The sequence below is a fragment of the Trichoplusia ni genome, chromosome 26 (genome assembly GCF_003590095.1).
Source record: "Trichoplusia ni isolate ovarian cell line Hi5 chromosome 26, tn1, whole genome shotgun sequence".
Lineage (NCBI taxonomy): Eukaryota > Metazoa > Arthropoda > Insecta > Lepidoptera > Noctuidae > Trichoplusia > Trichoplusia ni.
In genome coordinates this window covers 2,549,988-2,572,386 of record NC_039503.1, presented here as the reverse complement: position 1 = coordinate 2,572,386, position 22,399 = coordinate 2,549,988, and the positions used below count along the sequence as shown (strand labels likewise).

Here is a 22,399-nt window from a genome sequence, read left to right as displayed (position 1 = left end):
AAATGTAGCGAATTTAGATTTAAAATTACAGAATAAAATATGATATTTTTAATAAACGTTTTAGTTTATATTTTATGCAGTTTTTATTGATAGAAAAGCTCGTCATGACGTCTAATACAAGAATTTAAGAAAACAATTTATGATTGACTATTTATAATCACTATATTGGGCCCGAATGTCTTGTTAACGGCTAAATCGATTTTGATGAAACTTTTTCTATATCTACCACAAGAAAACTTTTTTACTAAATACATATGTAAAATACTCATAAAACATTTTTTTTACGTCGGGGTTAAACAATGGAAAAAATAAAACTACAAAAATCATCTGTAAAAATAATCATTTATTTACGAAAAATTCGAAATAAATGCTTAAAATGATTAAATTTTCAAAATTAAATAGAAACTATAATAATATTATAATAATTACATATTTAAAAAAACCGTGATGCGATTTTAACGTTATTAAAATATAGATGGCGTATAACAAATATTGCCATGCCAAAAAAATATAAGTACATTAATAATCAACGTTGGCAACACACATCGAAGAATTTATAATAATTATATTATTATTCATATTTAAAAGCTGTGATAGCCTAGTGGTTTTGCCCGCATATGACGTCACTTACCAGTAGGCTTTTTGACTAGCAAGTGATGTTACTAGCCCTCACTACGATACATTTTATCATATTAAGTGCTTTTAATATTCCTCACTTTTTGATGATGTGATAAAATTAAAAATACCTATTCAATATATTTAGGAAACCTGTCTGGACTACTTAAGATTTTTGAAACCAAATATTCTATTGTGTGAGCGAGAGAGTACCAATCGGACACCTCTCTTTCACACCCAATATTACTTTTAAAGATTTTCTGATAGAATACGCGACTGTATTTATAACAGTTATTAATTAAGTTAATTTTAACTTAAACTTATATTTAATTGCACCTTTTAACTATAAATACTTTGATGTGTATTGCCTTAGACAGTTAAATGACATACCTTTAAAATTATTTCTTTTGAAATTAAAGATTTTTGATAATTTAATATAAGTCAAATTGTTTCTCAACCATGATTTGAACTTGGGACTTATTTTACGTACTGTCTAGGTACCTTTAAAAACATACCTTTTGTTTCAGTCACTCTAAAAATGACATTACTTGATAGGTTTTAAAATCCAGTTTTCGTTGCAGTTTCACTTTACTGCAATATGTATAAGTGTGAGGGAGAGATCCGATATCAATGGATGTTTTGTCTCTTTCAGACACAGGCCGATTAGTCCAAGCGAGAGGTCCGATTTAATAGAAGATATAGCTCTCCCTTTTCCTGACATAGAAGCTAAAGATATAAGAGTTCTAAAAAATAATTTATTTTAAAAGAAATAACATTTTTCTAAAGTGGCCATTTTAAAGTCTGAAATCTAAAAAAATCAACAATCTATTCCTAAAACCTACATACCTATTTATGTTAATTCACAAAAATGCGTTGATTAAAAAAAATCTGTTAAAAATATTCTCATATTATTAAAATACTATTATAATAATAATAATTTTGATTCATGCATCTACATTAAAACCATACGATGCGATTTCTAGATAATTTCAATATTCAGTGATGGCTAAAATTGCTAAATGTTTTAAGGCACATTTTGGTTGCAAGACATTGATTAAAATATTTTTGTCTCTTCGTTAACTTGTCACGTGACATTTCATAAGGCAAATAAACAACTATTTCTTTTACGTATATTATCAAAGAGAGCTGTAGCTTTTGAATTTAAATTGTCAAAGCTTAATTTATTTAACAAATTGTGTGTTTTTATAATAACTATCGTGAGACTGATTAATTATTAAATGATGTAACGGTTTACTCACGCGTATTTATCGGGGTAGCCCGACTAGCAGACGCGGCGGAATCGCGACTCAAATCGCGAGTCTCGATCCCGCCGCGTCTGCTCATGATTAAGGACTCCGGTTGGGTCCGAAACTAGTCGGGCTACCCCGATAAATACGCGTGACTAAACCGTTACATCATTTAATAAAAATGTGTGTTGTGTTAACTGGAAACGCATCGCAAAGTTGATTTAAACATTTAAGTTATGATATAAAATACTTGTTTTATAATTAACAGTGAAGGCACAATTGTTTTCTACGTTTCATTTCATAAAATTCGAATTATTACTAATTTGAAATCGGTTGAAATTTTATTTTGATCAATATTTACTATTTTTCGGTTATGTTATGATATGATATATTTTTAGTATGATACTCATGTATTTCTTTATATTCACTCTTGTCATTTGGTTGAAATAACCTATAGTTTTATAAGTTTATGACGATAATGATGAGAGCTTTCGATAATTTTAAGTGGGTTTTAATTGGTAAAACATCATTAGGAAGACACACCTGAGAATGTTTCAAGTGTGTGTTGCGTCACGTCAGAGGACTACGGGCGGGGTACACTCTGACACCAGGGGGTATGTAAAATAGACGATATAAAATTTCAACAGATCTCAATTTATAACAGTATATAATAAGTATCTAAATCCGTATTTAGGTATTTGAAATCGATATTTTCTCGATTTCGATTAGATACGTCCTTTTTTTAGTTTTTTTATCGATTCACGAAAACAACGCGAAAAGGTTTCTTATTAAATATACTATTGATTTGATATGATAGTCACACAAGACAATATATTCTTGTAAGGTGGTATTAGGTATTGGCCAAAGCAATTTTGACAGCAATGTTTGTACAATGTTTGCTGTTAAATTACTATTGCTTTGCGTTATAAGGATACGTTATAAAATTACTGTATTTTTAATAATACAAGACAGTATGATTATCATTGCCAATGTAATAAAAATAAATTCAAAATGTCTATGAATATAATCATTATAAAAAATACATTTATGCGGTTTCTGGAAGACAATGTCAGTTTTACAAAACAATATGGAGTCACTCGATTTGAAAATAATAAATTGATTATTTATTTTTACATTAATAATATATATATATGTTAAAAAGAAGCTCTATTCAGTTAATTATGTAGGTACATATATTAAAATGCTTGTAAATTTATATAAACATGATTATTTATTTACTTGTAATTATCGAATGAAAATTTAACATACAATTATATATTATGTTGTTTCTTATATTATATCAATATTGGATACAAAATACGTATATTTATAACTGTTACAACAAAAGAAACAAATAAGGCACTGATTTTTTAACTGAAAGATATATAAATAATGTTACTATTCTCCCACGTTTTTATACACTCACTTTCTTGTTTGTTTGTCGTTCCGGTTGGATTATTGCAACTCAATTTTGAGGCACTTCCCGATAAGCTAGCAGGCTGAAATTTTCAGGGTCGCTTCAAACTTGATGACAATGCAATTTACAAGTATAAAATCAGCTGAACCGATTTTGAAATTTGAATGAAGTGATATTTAAAAACGTGGGTATTTAGACTTTTCTAAATCTATTTTTTTTAATCTTCTTGAAAAATGGAAGTAGGTAGTTTTCAATTATATCTGTGTACGATTTATAAAACCTTTTGCATTGCTTCTGTCGATCAGAAGTCTTACTTCTTGAGAAGACGTTCTTCTTCTGGGTTCTTCGGTTCTTTCTCAGCTGTCTTGAAGGTAGCGTTCGTGTGAGGACTAGCTGATGACGGGACGAACTGTGAAAGTAAGAAATAATGCCAGCGGTTATTAAAGAAAATATCGAATATATGGGTCCCTTACTAAGTACTACTATTTAATCCTTGTATCACTGGGTTTCTCAGAAATTCAAGTCACATGCACAAAGACACCCAGACTCAGGACAATCATTCGTGGATCACACAAATGATTGTCCTACGCGGGGTTAGAACCCGCGTCTCGAACCGTGGGTTTGGCGTGATGTCCTTTTAGGGCAGAGTCGATTTTATATAAAAAAATCTTAAGTGATCACTCTCGTTTTCAAAATAAACATCAAATCTATTTTTTTTTTATTCATAGTATACCTAAAAAGCCTTTCAAATATTAAGTTACAGATCCATGGAGTGGCAAGAAACTCAATAACTGTTTTATATTAATATTAAATGTTAAAAATAATAATAAGTTAACTAACTACTGTACATTACCATTTCAATATCTAGTTTTAGATTCGTCCACATTCTAGCAGCGTGTAAAAAATCAATGTTACAAAGATTTACCAAATGATGAAATTCCAAAAATGACATAGACAGACGAAGCATGTTAAGCATTCGTGAATCACACAAATGCTTGTCCTATGCGGGGATCGAACCCGCGATACTGGCTTTCAAATTTAAAAGTTTTATTTAAAAAAAAGCCGTTGTCAGACTTTTTCTAGCTTCTACCTGTAACGACTGTCAAAGATGTAGGAATAACAGCCGGGACCCACAATTTAACGTGCCTTCCGAAACACGGAGGAACTCGTTATGACAGAGATGGTCACCCATCTACGGACCAACCGCGTCAAGCAAGAGTTCTTCATTCCTCACTCGACTGCCTACAATGGTTAATATTATATTAAAGTAATAATTACCGGTTTAGCGTTGTCTCCCAAAGGTGCATCTTCTCTGATCTCCTCAATACGATTTTCGCCTTCGCGTAGGAGCTGAAAATAAAATAATATAATTTATAAAAGAAAATGTATGGCAAAGGCAAGACATTTTAAAATTATGTACTTTCCTAATTATTTTAAGACACTACTGATAAACGGTGAAGGAAAACATCGTGAGGAAACCTGGATTACAAATATTGTAACCTGAAATCGCCCGCAGTGAGCTAGCGTGGTGATCAATGCTCAAACCTTCCCTATACGGGAAGAGGCCTGTGCCCAGCAGTGAGACGTATAGGCAGTATTATTAAAAGAAAAATATGGATTGAGTAACGAACTCAAGTCTTAACGAAACTGGCCTCTTGCTTTTTTCCCAATAGTTAGTGTCCCACTAACTGTGGACCTATGCACATAGAAGTGGCTGAGAACCAGCACTGTGACTGAGATCTGTCTGCCTGTGGTATCATAGCTCCTAATCGGATTGAGCAATTTCAATTTCATTTGTAAAAAAGACACCCAGACTCAGTACAAGCGCGCGGGAATCGAACTCGCGACACGTCGTACTGGTGACTTCAACCGCTCGGCTATCCGTGCAGTCTAAATTATAATAGTCACTAGCTTTTCGCCCGCGGCTTCGCCTGCGTCGAGGTCGGTTATATAGCGTTACCAAGAGAACCCTTCAAAAGTCCGGGATAAAAACTATCCAATGTTCTTTCTCAAGGTCAACTCTATCTCTGTACCAAATTCCATCAATTCAGTGGTTTAGACAGACAGACAGAGTTACTTTCACATTTATAATATTAGTAGGGATGTACATACCTTGTCGACTTCCGGTTCTATCTGTTCGTTGGTCCCTCCCCTACCGAGCACGCCCTTCTCCATAAGAGTGGCGCGTTTGGCAGCTAAGTACATAGATCTGGGGAGGAAATAATAAGCAATTAATGATAGAACTGCACTGAATTATAGATCAAAATAGGTTGTTGACAAGTTACGGGTCTAAAAGAGTTATCACTGATGAATAATATTGTATTGAACTGATGAGTCAAAGTCACTTGTTGAAAGAAATGACAATCATAGTTTTAAATAGGACATTATAATAATCAACTATATTTATTTGTTAAACATTGAATGCTGGTGTTAAATATATATAAGGAGCGCCATATTTTCCCGTGTAGGCGTACAAATATTACAATTAGATAAGTTAGGATTTACACATTTATAAGTTTTTTAAAAATTAAGTTAAATACTTTAATAAAATATACAAATAAATTCAAAACATTCAGTAAGAAATAAAATTAAGAGGAGATTGTTTCTCACCCATTTAAAATTTTTATTTCATTAATTTCTATTTCTATAGATAGATATTTAAAAAATATAACTCACGTATTCTTGCCTTTTTTTGAACAATCAAAATTGACAAACTTCATTAAAACTAGAAGAGGATCTAGGACATAATGATCTCGTAAAATTTATACACAATCGTGACGTCACACGTAAGTTCATTCACTATAAACTTTTATCCTGGGCGGGAATCGAACCCACGACCTTCTGCATAGCAGCCAGGGCCACTAACCACTAGACAAACAGGCCAGTCATATGAAAGGCGTGTTATACGTACCTCTTGATGGTGAGGTAGTATAACTCTGCGATGGCCTTGACGGAGTAGTCCGGCACGAAGGAGTGGCGCAGCATCGAGTCCATGTTGAGGTTCTGCAGCGAGCCCAGCGACGACGGGGCCGGGGCTTCCGCTGATAGACGGACAAACACACATTTATATATACATAAAGTAGAACGCCAATTAACCGAATCGGTACTAACCAAATAATAAATAAATAAATGCGGACAACATCACATACATTGTTCTGAACCCAAAGTAAGTTGCTGAAGCACTTGTGTTATGGAATTCAGATACAACGAAGGTACCACAAACATCCAGACCCGAGACAATGTAGAAAAGTGAACTTTTACATTGACCCGACCGGGGATCGAACCCGGGACCAGAGCTCGCGACACCTTGAAACCGGTGCACACGCCACTCGACAGTTTTCACATACAGTTACTTACAACTAATATCAATTTTGTTTTGTTGTATATATTTAATCAAAGATATGGATCTTGTAAAGCGTCTCGTTGACACTTCTCGTGACCCAAAGGCTGGCTTTTACCTTGCTCAGAGGATTAGCATTGCCATTCAACGTGGCAATGCTGCCAGACTTCTGGGCAAACTTCCAGCCGGCAGCGATGCCGATGAATTTTTTGAAGCATTATTTTAAGTCTCGTCCCATGGTCTATTAGTTTACTGGTCTCCAGTGTACTCACCGAGGCCGACGTTCTGCGTGAGGGCCTGGACCCCGAAGTAGGTGAAGGGCCCGGCCTCGAACACGAGGTTCTCGCGGCCCACCGTCACCTCCACGCGGCCCTCCAGGATCAGCACGAAGTAGTCCACCTGGGACAACAAGGAAACAGACAGGTTTAGCACATGAATAATACTACGTGACCAAGGTCAAGCTGTCCTCGCTGCGGTTTTTCTATGGATTGGTGATTGTTCTATTCCTGGGATAGTATTAATATCACTGATATACGCTGAGTTTTGTGAATGATCTAATCTATACTTATATGTAAAAGTTGACATTGTAGGGGTAATCTCAGGATCGACTGAACCCATTTTGGACTTTTTTAATCATAAAATAATCTGCGGAAACATAAAATCGGTATAAAACTATTCTATGTATAAATCCGGGTGATAACTACCAGTATACCAAATTTGGTCTAAATCCATTCAGTGATTTTTGCGTAAATGAGTAACAAACATCCATCCTAGAACATTTCACGTTTATAATGTAAGTAAGCTGGCCGCGTGTCTTCGCGGTCGGTGTATGAAGGATTACAACACATTGCCATACACCGACACAAACCGCGGATGTCGTAGCACGGCGGTTCAGGTTTAGTCAGTAAGAGTCTGACACTACCCATTTCCTCCCCCGAGGGAGTGGGTGACCATGAGGATTCCCCCGCCTTACCAAGAAACAGAATGGCAGGTAAGGTGTATCTTACCGGTTTCCCCTCAGAGAAGACGTATCTCTTGGGGTCGTTCTTGTCTTCGTCTCCTCGTAGCTTGATGTGCTGGATGACGTCCTGCTTCAGCAGACGACGCAGGACCGTCTCCGAGATGTGGTCGAAGCGGAATGGCTCGACACCTGTGGGAAAAATAATTTTAATAACATAATAATAATATTCCACAACTCTAACATAACGCCATCTTGTCTCAAACTAAGCAAAGCTTGACAACTAAAAGATATCTCCTTCTTCTATTATATAAAATTCTCGTGTCACGGTGTACGAAATTGAACTCCGAAACGGCTCGACAGATTCTCATGAAATTGTGTGTGTATATTGGGAAGGTATGAGAATAGGACTCTTTGATAATATTTTCTTCTATATTACCATCTTTGTCATAACGAGTTCCTCCGTGTTTCGGAAGGCACGTTAAATTGTGGGTCCCGGCTGATATTCCTATATCTTTGACAGTCGTTACAGAAAAATTCTGACAACCAGTCTAACCAAGGGGTATCGTGTTGCCCAGGTAACTGGGTTGAGGAGGTCAGATAGGCAGTCTCTCCTTGTAAAAGACTGGTACTTAGCTGAAACCGGTTAGACTGGAAGCCGACCCCAACATAGTTGGGGAAAGGCTAGGCCAATGAGTCTACTGCGGTCTACTCACTGGTACTCAGGAACTGGAAGGTGGCTAGCACCAGCTGTGGAGACACGTGGACGCGCTGGTGCTCATGATGACCAGCGAAGGCGGCCAGGTCCTGGAACTTGTTGAGGGGGCGCATCAGGCGCTTCTTGGTGCGGTTGTCGCCTAGGTAAAAAAATAGGTTAAGTTTATGTAGACAAATGGATGATTAAGAATTGTGTTATGAGTACTAGAAAATAAATTGAAGTCATAAGAAAGAAGAAAGAAAAATGCTGTCCAATGTATTTTGACATACAAAAAGTGCTACTCTAAAGCCTGATTACAAACGATCACGCTCACCAAACAATCATTTTTTATCCTGGTTGAGAATCGAACTCACAACTCCGGTATAGCAGTCAGGGCCACTAAACACTAGACTAACAGGCCAGTATATAACAACTAAGCTATAACTGCAAAAGTGAATCGATCACAGGTTAAGCTACGCTTGACGCGGTTGGTCCGTAGATGAATGACCATCTTTGTCATAACGCGTGCCTCCGTGTTTCGGAAAGCACGTTAAATTGTTTGTCCCGGCTGTTATTCATACATCTTTGACAGTCGTTACAGGTAGTCAGAAGCTTGAAAAGTCTGACAACCAGTCTAACCAAGGGGTATCGTGTTGCCCAGGTAACTGGGTTGAGGAGGTCAGATAGGCAGTCTTGTTGAGAACTTTAATCTAAAATATGTTGGGGTAGATACCCTATCACATTTTAGATTAAAGTTCCAAGGTAGATACCAGGGACCATCCAACCCTAGTCTATAAAAGAACAAGCATTATTATTTATTTTTATTAATGATAATGATGAACTTACTGATGACATCTGTCTCGTCCACGATCTCGGCTTGTATCATCTCTTCGATGACGTCCTCCAAGGTCACCAGACCGACGGTCTCGTAGACCGGGTCGCCGTCACCCTCCTCAATGCGCTGGACGAATGCCATGTGACCTTTGTGTCCTGGAAGAATGATGTAAGGGTAAGCTTTCTAAGAAAGGAAAAATTAAATTTTTTTAGTGTAGAAAGTATAAATGCGTTGTCTATCTACAAATAGGTCAGTTTTTTCTTTTAAACGACTTCCACAGTTTGGAATTTAAGCCTTGTGTCCCGGGGGGTTTGACAAGCACAAAGACACCCAGACTCAGAAAAAATATTCGTAGATCACTCGAAAACTTGTCCTATGCGAGGATCGAACCCGCGACATGACGCGCACATTGGGTTTCTTGTGGTGACCTCAACCACTCGGCTATGCGTGCAGTCATAACACTATCTTACTAAAGTACACTTTTACTATGACAGTCTTTTTAACTAAAAATATAGCTACATAAAAAATACTCCCGTTCTAAGGAATTTAATCCTTGTATCGCGGGAGGTTACACAAACATTCAATTCACATGCACAGACACCCAGACTTAGGACAAGCATTCGTGGATCGAAGTGACACGCACAGTCGACGACCACTCGGCTATCCGTGCACTCAATTATTAATCAATAAAGCCTTTATTTTATGTTCAGGTAGGATCATTTTTGACTGGGCAACAGTTAGTTTAAGATATAACTAAGCTATATTAAACACACAAACCCACAAAGACCTACAGCCCATACTATTGTAAATATTATACCATCTGCAAAGCTAAAATTAGGCTCCCACAAGGTATGAATCATTGAAGACATGATTTATTCTACGTTTAATTTATTTGGTTAGCGTTGTGATGGGCTAGCACGTGTTTATTATAAATGTATAATGCGAAAGGAGTTTGGTGAGTAACCTTTTGGTAAAGTTTGTATTCCTGTTATTGGGGCACATTATAATATGGGTACCGGCTGTTATGCATACATCTTTGACAGTCGTTACGAGTCGTGATTCAGTCAACTCAGTCTAACTACGGAGGGAAGTGTATTTTTTTTTTACTCCTCTTTTTACTATTTCTTGATTAATTTCGGTATTGGGTTCCAAGGAAGTTATTTTTTTTCCCTGGGGTTCAGGAGGTCAGATAGGCAGTCGCTCCTTGTAAAACATTAGAACTTAGCTGAATCCAGCCAAACCAACATAGTTGGAAAGATAAAAATAATATAAAAAAGTGTTCTATACGACAAACCCACCTTCTTTAAACTGCTTCAACATGACATCGAGAGTGACATCTTCGAAGACGAAGTTGCAGGGGTTCTGGTAGTACTGGCAGAGAGTGCGCAGCGGCGTGTTGTCGTCAGGGTCCACGAAGGCGAGGTCCTTGATGAACAGCACCGTGATGATGTTGCCGCGGCTGCCCTCGTAGACTGGGATACGGGAGTAGCCTGGAAAATACAATAGGATGAGGTTAAACTAGTGAAGATGGGATAGAAAGCAAGTTTTGGTACAGCTTAGTTCAAAAAGTCAAACGGTAAAAACGAAATGGACTACAAAATTGAATTCTTGTGTCACGTTTTGTGGATCAAATTCTACGTGGGATTTAAGCCCGGGACAGGTTTCTTTTATTTTCTTCAAACCGAACGTTTTTTTTAAAATTAAAATTTTATTTTGCCTATCACATATGTACATATCATAATTCCTGTTATAAGAGTATCTCTCTAAAACCGTTTATCCATCGTATTTTTTTCATCTCCGACTATCAAAATTAAAAAAAAAACAAAAGTAAAAAATCTCCATCGTATCCTCAACTCACCAGATTTAACAATCTCAGACATGGTCTCAAAGTCCAGCACACTGTTGATGGGCAGCATGAAGCAGTCCTTCAGCTTGGTCATGACGTCCTTGACCTTCTTCTTCCGAAGGTCGAGGGCTCCGGAGATGATGTTCACCTCCTCCTTGTCAAGGTCATTCACATGGTCTGTTACCTGAAACGTTAGTTTTTCGGTGAAGAGTTGATTACTTGGTTTTTAGTTTTTGAACGCGGCTTTACCTGATATAAATCGATTATGATCAAGGAACATCATCATCAATTCGGGATAAATACTATCCTATGTCTATTTATTTATTTATTTAATTATCACACTAATCTACCATTACAGGTTTTACATTATTATCCACATAGCTGCAGGTCTAAATTCCAGCTACTGTTTTTATATGTGATTTGATGTGAATAAGTTAGCCTGATACACAAGCCCCCTCTCCTGCCCATCATTGCTACTCCTGGAATTTCTTGTTGCTTCATCAACTTTTCTCCTAGATATGATATCCTTACTATTTACGATTCCCATGTTACATGTGTGTATGTGTTGATACAGGTTATAAACTATCGAGCATACAAACCCATACAAAAAAAAACTCAAGGCCGTCAAGGCTACTTAAAAAGAATAACTAAAGGAATCTTAAAAAGACGCCATCTACTCCCAAATTAAACAAATCCTTTATTATGAGTACTAGACAACTGATAAACTTACTTATATATTTCTAAATACAAAGATAATATAGATAAATTACACTCAGACACAGAACAAATGATCATGCCCATCACACAAACATTTGTCCTGGGTGGGTATTGAACCCACGACCGATATAGCAGTCAAGGCCACTAACCACCAGATCAGCAGGTCAATCGATCCAGCGGTCGGAGTATAAAGGATCGCAACGCATTGCCATACACCGACATTGAAACGCTGATGACGTAGCACAGCGGTTCAGGTGTAGTCAGTGAGAGTCTGGCACTACCCATTTCCTCCCCCGAGGGAGTGGGTGTCCATGAGGATGGATATGATGAAGAAGGGTGTGAATACTTACTCTGACAAGTTCCTTCAGCCTTTCTCTATTGTAATGTGTTCCAATTTCCTCTCCTAAGAAGTAATCCAGAAGCTTGCTGGTCGGCCAAGCCAGGGGCGCGCATATACCCATCACGATCTGTAATTATGGTTATTAATTAAAAAAAAAGCCCATATGTTTAGATGTCCATTAAAATTTTATCAAAATCGGTCCAGCTGTTTTTGAAGTTGTATATTGCATTGTCATCGAGTTTGAAGCTATACTGAAAATTTTAGCTTGTTAGCTTATCGGGAAGTGCCTCAAAATTGAATTTCAAAAATCCGCGATAAAAACGTGGGAAAATCGGAGGGTAGTTCAGAAATATTAGTTAAGGCAATAGGGAGCTGGGGTCACCATGTCTTGAAGTAATCTAGTCTTTTTCTTTGAACGAATCCCGAAGTAATTTAATTATTTTGAAGCAGGGGTTTTACAAATATTCAAGTTACATTCACAAAAACATCCGCCAAGCATTCGTGGATCACACAAACGCTTGTAATACGCGAGGATCGAACCCGCGACACGTCGCGCTTTGTGTGTTTGGCGTGGTGATCTCAACTACTCGGCTGTATGATGTAAATTTGATAATTTGACTACAATAAAGAGTTACAAAATTTCAAAATAACATCTCACCTTCATAATCCAGATACTCTTAGCACCCACAAACAGTCCATGTCTGGCACAAACAGCTTGAGGCGTAATCTCAGCAATAAACACAATAGCCAATGTCGACCCGATGACAGCAACCAGACCAGACGTCAAATCATCCAGGATGACAGTAAAAGTGCTGTTAACAGCGACGTTACTGAGCAGAATGGTGCAGAGAAGGTAGTTGCCATGGGCTCTGACCGGCATGATGGCTCTGGCGTATTTCCTCTCTTTTTCTGTACCCGTGTTAGCAATAATCTTTAGCTCAGTGCGATCCAGGGCCATGAGACCAAGGTTCAGACCGGAGAAGAGGGAGGCAAGCATTAGGAGGACGACGATAAGGATGAGAGAGACCCAGAGGGGTAATAGCTTGTTGTGTGTGGCCAAAATCTTCCATTTTTCTTGGCCTTGATGGATGAAATGTTCGTTGACGGAGTTGCGAGCGCAGATGTAGAATTTGTAGTCGTCGAGGGGTTGAGGTGCGACTAGTTGGAGTAGTGCTGAGTCGGTTTCGGTGTAGAGTACCTGAATGGAAGAATTTTTGTTTTATTTTATGGAAAACTTTGAACATTGGTCTTTCGCCTTTCGCACCCATTCGCTGTCAGATTTTAGGTCAACCTTTTCTATCTTGCTTTAAAGGGATTTAATCTTTGTGCTGCACGATTATTGCTTGTGTGTGAAACGATTGTCGCATGCACAAAGACACCCAGACTCAGGACAAGCTTTCCTGGTTCACTAAAATGCTTGTTCGACGCGGGGATCGAAACTGCTACGATCTACCTCTCTTCTTTCTACAACTTCTTTACTATTTCACAATAATAAAAAAAACTACTAACCTTATATTCGCCATTCAATAAATGATCGCAAGTACTTCCATAATTAGCTGGAGTATGTGTGAAAGCAATCGTAGTATCATTAGTGAAGCCTTCACCGAACAACCTCAGAATGAAATTCGTCTGCGTCAACACACTTGGGATCAGCTCATCAACTATCTTCGGCTCCTTGTCAGACTCCTCGACCCTCAAACCCATTAACCTGAGAGGTCCTGAAGGTACCACTGTGACCTTCGGCCCTAAGCTTGTCTCCGAAGTATTTGTTGGCGTTATTTCTCCATTTCCTTCCTCCGTTCCTTCAGGGCTTGGGGCTGGTGCTGCTGTGGTTACTTCATCAGCTACAGTATCTTCTACTTGACGACGTTCTCTTACTAAATTTGTGTAAGATTGGGGATCAATTTTGAGTTCATCCAATGAGTATTCGTTTGGTTTGCTCGGGTATTCTTCTGGTCTGGAAAGAGAAGAGACAATAAATTTAATAATAATATTCTATAACTTTCACACAACGCCGTCTAGTCACAAACTAAACAAAGCCTGTATTAGGAGTACTAGACAACTATAGACATACATGAAATGGATAAATTGCACCCAGAAACAGAACAAATGATTGTGCTCATCACACAAACATTTGACTTGGGTGGGAATCGAACCTCCGGTATAGCAATACTTGAGGTTCAATTCCCATCCAGGCACAATGGTCATCCAGGCACAATCATTTGTTCTGTTTCTAGATGTTCGATGTTGGTCTAGTAGTTAGTGATCCTAACAGCAGTTAGGATCACTAACTGCTGTTAGGCCTTATGGTATGGTTATTATACAATCTGATGTCAGTTTGATCCACCCGTACGCTTCTGTCGTGGTTTGTACCCTTGAAACATTCTCAGGTGTGACAGTTTCCTCATAATATTTGCCTTCACCGTTTAAAATATTTTTATCCGATTACAAAGGCAAGGAGAAGGAAAATTATTTATTGAAGTATAGGTAGGTAATATCCTGCATGGATAGCAGAGTGGTGTGTTTCACAACGCCACAGCAGTGCTGGACGTGTTGCGGGTTGGATCTCCGCGTAGGACAACCGTTTGTGTGATCCACGAATGCTTGTCCCGAGTCTGGGTGTCTTTGTGTAGGTGACTTGAGTGTTTCTGAAAACCTTCGACACAAGGATTAAATTCCTTACTATCTACACTAAGGATTGAAATCTTTGAGTATTTAAAAATAAATCTCATCGGTCTACAAAAATATTACAAACTAGCTGTTGCCCGCGACTTCGTCCACGTGGTTAGAATTTTCCCCGTTTAAGCGCAAAAAATGTGTTTTTTTAAGACGTCACGTTAGAAACCTCAAAAATTGTAGCCTATGTGTTATTCTGATGTATAAGCTATATTGTGGTAAAGTTTCATTCAAATCCATTCAGTAGTTTTTACGTGAAAGATACTTACAAACTTTCGCCTTTATAATAGTAGTAGGATTTTTGTACAAAATATGTCAAGAATGTATGTATCTTTCTGCATATATTCGTATACGCATAACTCAGCTACAGATGTCATTGACCAAGAGCTCCAATTTATCCATTGTACCATATCCCGTCTGACGGAAGACTAGTAAAGCGTGTAGTGTTTATAGCTAGGAGTCACATGTTCGAGTCCTGTCTGGGGTATTAATGTTTCCATAGGAATGTCATTTTGAAACAGTCCACTTAGAGTCATTACTGTAACGTTTTAAAAACACGGTTCACGTTTTCGATCATTGGTTAAGCTACGGTTAATACGGTCGGTCCGTGGATGGGTGAACATCTATGCTTTGTGAGTCGTGACTATTGTGCATACACCCTTGACAGTCGTTACAGGTAGTCAGAAGCTTGATAGTCTGACCACCAGTCTAACTAAGGGGTATCGTGTTGTCCAGGTAATTGTGTTGAGGAGGTCAGATAGGCAGTCGCTCCTTGTGAAACACTGGTACGTAGCTGAATCCCGTTAGACTGGAAGCCGACCCCAACATAGTTAGGAAAAGGCTAGGCTGATGATGAGACCCTCAAATCGAAATGACGTCATAGCAATACTCGTGATAAATTGTACTTTGTATTTGAAGTTATTTCAAAGTATTATTATTAACCTTGACAACAATAGCTGTTGTCGATAACAATGACTTATATTGTTGCTAACCCTGTTAAATTGTATTAAAATTATAATTGACCTGGTTGTCATGGTTACGAAGTAACTGTTGAACGTGTACAAAAATTATTTAAGAGACTATTAATTTTGTATATTTATTTGAAAAAAAAAAAACGAATCCTGCATTCATGTATTTAATTCGGAGGGTTCCACAAACATTCAAGCCACATGCACAAAGACACTCAGAATCAGGACGAAATTTTTTGGAACACACAAACGTTTGTCCTACACGGGGATCGAAGCCGCGACACGTCGACCTGAGTGACTTTAGCTTAGTGACCACAACCATTCGGCTATACGTGCAGTCCTAAAATAATATAAATCTTTATAATAACTATCGTGAGACTGATTCATTATTAAATGATGTAACGGTTTACTCACGCGTATTTATCGGGGTAGCCCGACTAGTTTCGGACCCAACCGGAGTCCTTAATCATGAGCAGACGCGGTGGGATCGCGAGTCGAACTTTCGACTCGCGATCCCGCCGCGTCGTGCTACCCCGATAAATACGCGTGAGTAAACCGTTACATCATTTAATAATAATATAAATCTGTTTATTCCTCGGACAGATTTCTAAAAAATCCTAAAATAACATTTCTAAATCTGACAATTTGATACAAAACCTGAAAGAATACGAGTCACAAGTGAACTTGACCTCCAGAACGAAACGGCTCAATTTAACCAAACTCTATTTGGCGATCCCCTTGTACTTGGCGCCCATCAGCCGAGCGTAGTCGCTTAATGGACGAAAACGTTAGATACTGTCCGCTCGAGTGACAAACAAACATACCCGACCTCGTTTACTGTGATAAGGTCCGAGGGGATTTTACAATGCGGGACACAATTATTGTCGCACAGAATAGAAATATTTTTAGCGGAAGTTTGTATAACGTTTATGTGGCATCGCAACGACGCGACGTCTTTTTCTATTTAGGGTTATTTTGTGAACTAAATAAGATTTTTTATGATGATTAATTTAATATTCAATAACAAAAAAACACTTGAAAAGAAAATGGCGTATTAACAAATATCCAGTATTGTTGACCCATTCAAGGCAACGTTATTTGTGAATAACGTTGTTGTCGATTTATTGACACGAAATTTCTTTTAAACAGCATAAACACAACCGACTACAAATATATTCAACCAAACTTGACGACATATATGGGTCAAAATGACAGCTATTTTACTTTAAATGGCAAAATAAACAACAAAATGGGTTCGTATAATCCAAAGTTCTGATGTAACAAACATACGAAACGAATACAGACAGACAGAGTTGAGAACCACCTTCTTACTGACGTATAAAATACCACCAACAAAGTAGGCACGTGTAAGCTACTTTAATATCTTCCTATAATTTCGACGATGACCTAATTTCGGTAAACGTGCAACTATAAATCATTAATAAGACTCATAACGACGTCTTATTTATGATCTGTCTATCGTAAAGTTATTAGGGACGGCTATTGCCTGCTTCTAGTAATAGCCGTTTTATCGCGAGTGGCTTTCGTGAGCGCACAAATGGACAGAAACATAGATATTATGTAAGTAAACCTAGCTGTAGCCCGCGATGAAATAAATGATCCCACGGGAACAGAAAATCGGAATAAAAATCTATCCTATGTGTTAATCCTGGTTATAAACTATCTGTGTACCAAGTTTCGTCTAAATCAATTCAGTGGTTTTTGCGTGAAAGAGTGACAAACATCCATACATACAAACTAACCTTCATGTTTATAATATTAGTAAGATACGCGCGAAAAACATAACCTAACACAATAAACGCTTTTAGAAAAAATGAATACAAATCGTGCAGCACTAATTCTGTCCCGACTTGTACAGTTTATTTAACATTACTCTAAATACCGTTGTAATAATGAATCACGTGCCATTTGTTACGCAACAGATAGCCGAGTGGTTGTGGTCACCACGAGTCCACGACAGACCCACTGAGCGCGACGTGTCGCGAGTTCGATCCCCGCATAGGACTAACATTTGTGTGATCCACGAATGCTTGTTCTGAGTCTGGGTATCTTTGTGCACGTGATATGTACGTTTGTGCATCCCCGACACAAGGATTAAATTCCTTACTGCGGGAGTCGTTTTGTTTTTAAATATAAAAAAAGCCTTTCAATTAAGTACTATTTTGATTTGCCAGTACAATTCAAAAATTAGGGAAGGTTGTCAATTCATCTGCATTTTGCTTTTTTTTTACCTCATGATTCATATCATTTGTTTTTTTTTTGGATTTGACCTGACCTGTGTTCAAAAATTGTCACCCACTGACCACAAGAATAAGAACATTGTCAACGTCATTGTGGTGAGAAGATCTAGTCAAAAACGCTGGACGCATAAGACTAATTATCGCAAAAGATAGACAAGTCTGGAAAAGTAAGGGCCTTTGCAAAGAAGTACGATCTTAAACAGGCTTTATAAAAAATCTTAAATACCCACGTTTTCAATGTAAAATTTTATCGATTTTTTTATAGTTGTAAATTGCATTGTCATCGGGTTTGAAGCTACCCTAAAAATTTCAGCCCACTAACTTATCGGGAAGTGCCTCAAAAATCCAACCGGAACGACAAACAAACAAGAAAGTGAGTTTATAAAAACATGGGAAATAATACTATTTTCTGATACCATAGAATTTCATCAAGTTTGACACAGTGGTTTTTAACTAAAAAGGTTGTTTTTGCTTTTTTACGTACATAAACAAATGCCTATACTATACAGAATACTATCTTCTCTTATCTCTAATATATAAAATTCCCGTGTCACGATGGTAGTTACCGTACTCCTCCGAAACGGTTCGACCGATTCTTATGAAATTTTGTATACATATTGGGTAGGTCTGAGAATAGAACAACATCTATTTTTCATACCCCTAAGTGACAAGGGTTGAGCACACGAAAATGTATTTTTTTGACGGAATTTATTGTTTTTATTTTTTATAACGTAGCATTAAGAAATACATCCAACTAGAAATAATTTACTAGGCAAAACAACGTTTGCTGGGTCAGCTAGTATTTTATAAAGAGGATTATAACATAACTATAAAGAGTACCATTCTTTGAAATTGTGTCAATTGATTTCGATAAGAGTTATAATAAGTTTGTTCAAGGTCAATTACTTCATGAAGTCGCAATTTGTAATGTTGATTGTATTTTAATATTTACTATACTATCGCCATATAGCTTAGACGAAGGAGGTTCAGAATAATAATCATAATCTTTTCTTTTCGAATTTATCTCGATCAAAAAATTATGTCACGTTTTTTCAGACACTTTTCTGACTTCACGGTAAAGTCATTCCTAGGGACAAGAATTGATAAGAAACTTTTTACAATCTTCTTACACAATATTATTTTTGAGCATCCAAATTTGGTAATAGGTTTATTTAAAATAAAAAATCCATTCTTGAAAGAGGAAAACACTTCTCAATATTTGTTATTTACTTATAATTTATTTAATTTGAAGAATTAACAATATATGCTCAGTAAATCACTAGTATAATATAATTATTAATAACGATTATAACAATATTTGCTTGCGGCCATCGAAAAGACATTTATAATCTCAGCCTTAAACGCTGTCATATTTATTTGACATAGATTCTCAAGTATCAAAACTGATTGCACAGATAAAAAAACTTCAAGATAATGACAGACTAGAAAAATATGATGTTGTAAATAAGGGCTTAAAAGATTAATAATAGTATTTATGTAACTACATCAGTGTTTAAAAGACAATAAAAGATGTTGAAAATGAAATTGAAATCTTATTTAACAATAAGAAAAAAATCCAAAAAAAAACCTCTGGCAGTAAAAAAAATCTCCCTCCACAACTTTTACACGACTCGACCGATTTTAATCAATCCATTCGGTAGCTATGATGCCACAGATAGACAAACACGTAAAACTTATAACACCGTTTTTTGCATCGGGGCTTAACTTCCTTTTTAACTGCCTGAACAAATACGAGTACTTATAAACAACAGGATTTTCTTACATTTCCGAGTAGGATACTTTTCCCAGTATTCACTGTATCTTATTTCAAATCAAAGACCGACATATTTTTTTTATACTCCTTGTATTTTCGCTAGTTTCGCGTGCTTGCGTCGCTTGTTTAGTCCTAGCTATCGCATTAGGTTACCTGTAATGGTAGTTTAGAGTGTAAATTAAATAAAGAATTTTTTTATTACGTTATTTTTTTTTGTGAAATACATAATATTATTTATTATTTTATATATATTATTTTATAAAGAAAATATGACGTCACGGTTTCTCCCATTTTGACGAGGTTTTAGAATACTAATATAAGATGAACGAATATTATATCTTATCCAATTTATTGGGGGATTTTCAGTTTTACAATGCATTTAGTGAATACTAGCTTAGTCCAGAAACTAGATTGATCCAGTTTAGATTTTATATTGCTGTGTTTTTATAGCTGTTGATGAAGTTCCAATACATGCCACTGCACTCATTGGCGCTAGCGTCGGATTCCAGAGTCAACTCATCGAAACCGGCTCCAGCTTTTTGTGTGTGATTGTTAACAACACAAACATACAACTGACTAGAAATAAAAACTACTGAGCAGAACTTGATAAAAATATGGGACAAAATGACACATTTTTTTCATGATAAAATCATCTTATTTTAGTCCAAAGTTCTGAGGTAAAAATAATAAAAAATAAAGACGAATCAAAAACTACCTCCTTCTTAAAGTCGGTTAATTTTTATGATTGATATATTTTGACTATTACCTCTATTGCGGCCGCAAAGTTATAAATACCAAACTAAAATACGACATCTTCTAAAACACAAATAAAAGCGAAAGTTTAGGAACGCGCGTAAATGATTTGGCACCCGTCGCTAAGTACTTACGTTTCTGTCTAAGTAGGTCAATCTCTTTAAATAGATTGGAACTCATTAAAGGATAAATAAAACGTTAACTGTCATATTGGAATGTCATTTGTTTTTTTCTTGGAAATGAAATGAAATTACTTATTCTGCAAGTAGGATATATCATCACTTTTACATGTCTTTTTTGAGAGTCGGTTACGACATTTCCTATCTGACTACCCTAAGGAGAAATGTCGAAACAACTTTTAAAGTCCAGACAATTTTAAAATGCGAGTATAATAGGGAAGATGACAATTTTTTTTTTGGCATTTTCCGTCTTGTAGTTTTTTGTATAATAATTGATACGTATTTTTTAGTTTGTCCCGCAAACATAAATAGACCAAATAACAGTGAATGAAACTTACGCGTGACGTCACGATTGAGTATAATTTTTACTCTATCGTTACGTCACAAGCCGCCTCTCCTAAACTTTAAAGCAGTTAATCTTTGTCAATTCTAGTTTTTCTGAAAAGGGAAAACATACGTGTCTCATACTTTTCAATTATCTAACTGAGGGACTAATGAGATTTTTTCTTTTTATACCCAGTCATCATCCTTATTGTATAAACCAATGCAGAGGATTTCTTTGGACCGACATTTTGAGTAGAGTAGTTTTTTATGTAACGATTTCCGCAGTAAGGAATTGAATCCTTGTGTCGAGGTGGGTTTTATACAAACATGCACAGGATATCCACCTAGTCACAGCATATAAAATAGTGCACCTTGATCTTGTTTCTATGCATCACCTCTTTTTGACTGAAAGAGAATGCCTCTACCATTCAATTCGCCATTAAATAAACTGATCACTACTGATCGCGCATTGATCACCACGCTTGCTTATAGCGGGTGTTTCCAAGTTCTTGTATTCTCCGATTTTTATTTTTTCTTGGAATTTAATCCTTGTATCGCGGGGAGTGCACAAACATTCAAGTCACAACTTAAGACACCCAGACTCAGGACAAACATTCGTAGATCACACAAACGCTTGTCCTACGCGGGGTTCGAGCTTACGACACATCGCGCGAAATACATTTGGCTTGGTGACCTCAACCACTCGGCTATCCGTTTGCTATACAGGTGTTCCCTCCCGATGTTTTCCTTCGCCGTTTATCAGGGATGACCCAACATAAATAAATCTAAATTGGCCACATTTTAATGACGTAATCACCACGTGAAGATAACAAACAGCCCGGCCGTAATCCGTTTAATCTTTTTAAATTATAAAAGTCTTAGAATAGAATACAAGATAAATGCTTGGCGATGATTCAAAATATAATTATTTACATATAGTTCTGGTTGTTAGATGGTTGTACACTTTTCTGAATTCTTTTTCTGTATTTATACCGATAAAGATATTGTAAATAAATCACGTAGGAATTAATTGATCGTTCATCTTGGTGTAAAATTTAGGTAAATATAGATGAGTAAAATACTTATCTGATCTATATTTTTATAAAAAAAAAACAGAACTATCATTTATAAAATTCTAGTTATCCCGCACCCAAATCGTTACGATCCAATTTTTTTGATTAATATATAGCTCATATATACTCACAAATAACGTGGCTTTCTATTGGCAAAAGAATTTCCGAAATCGGTTCAGTATATCCTGAGATTATCTCCTACAACTTCACAAGATATATTTCATTGTAATAATGATACTGACAAACGGATAAGTATGTTTATGTTGTAGTGGTAATAAATAACTATGTGATTCAGTGTGTCCTGCTACCAACATACACGAAGAACTATATAACGCCACCGAAGAAACTAAAATATAATTATTTTAGTTAAAACGTTAGA

General features: G+C 36.7%; 1 protein-coding gene across 1 annotated transcript in view; it reads right to left on the bottom strand.

Annotated features, from left to right (window-relative positions):
- Window positions 1-3,548: 3,548 nt before the first annotated feature.
- LOC113505583 (metal transporter CNNM4-like) overlaps window positions 3,549-22,399 on the bottom strand; it is a 47,569-nt gene continuing 28,718 nt past the window's right edge. The window contains exons 2-14 of the mRNA XM_026888370.1: window positions 13,522-13,969; window positions 12,671-13,210; window positions 12,023-12,139; window positions 10,968-11,139; window positions 10,408-10,599; window positions 9,121-9,264; window positions 8,294-8,434; window positions 7,627-7,769; window positions 6,892-7,018; window positions 6,191-6,320; window positions 5,392-5,488; window positions 4,558-4,629; window positions 3,549-3,688 (exon numbers count right to left, since the gene is read on the bottom strand). Coding sequence (XP_026744171.1) covers window positions 3,590-3,688; window positions 4,558-4,629; window positions 5,392-5,488; window positions 6,191-6,320; window positions 6,892-7,018; window positions 7,627-7,769; window positions 8,294-8,434; window positions 9,121-9,264; window positions 10,408-10,599; window positions 10,968-11,139; window positions 12,023-12,139; window positions 12,671-13,210; window positions 13,522-13,969 — 2,422 coding nt within the window. The 3' untranslated portion in view covers window positions 3,549-3,589. The remainder of the gene's footprint in view (window positions 3,689-4,557; window positions 4,630-5,391; window positions 5,489-6,190; window positions 6,321-6,891; window positions 7,019-7,626; window positions 7,770-8,293; window positions 8,435-9,120; window positions 9,265-10,407; window positions 10,600-10,967; window positions 11,140-12,022; window positions 12,140-12,670; window positions 13,211-13,521; window positions 13,970-22,399) is intronic.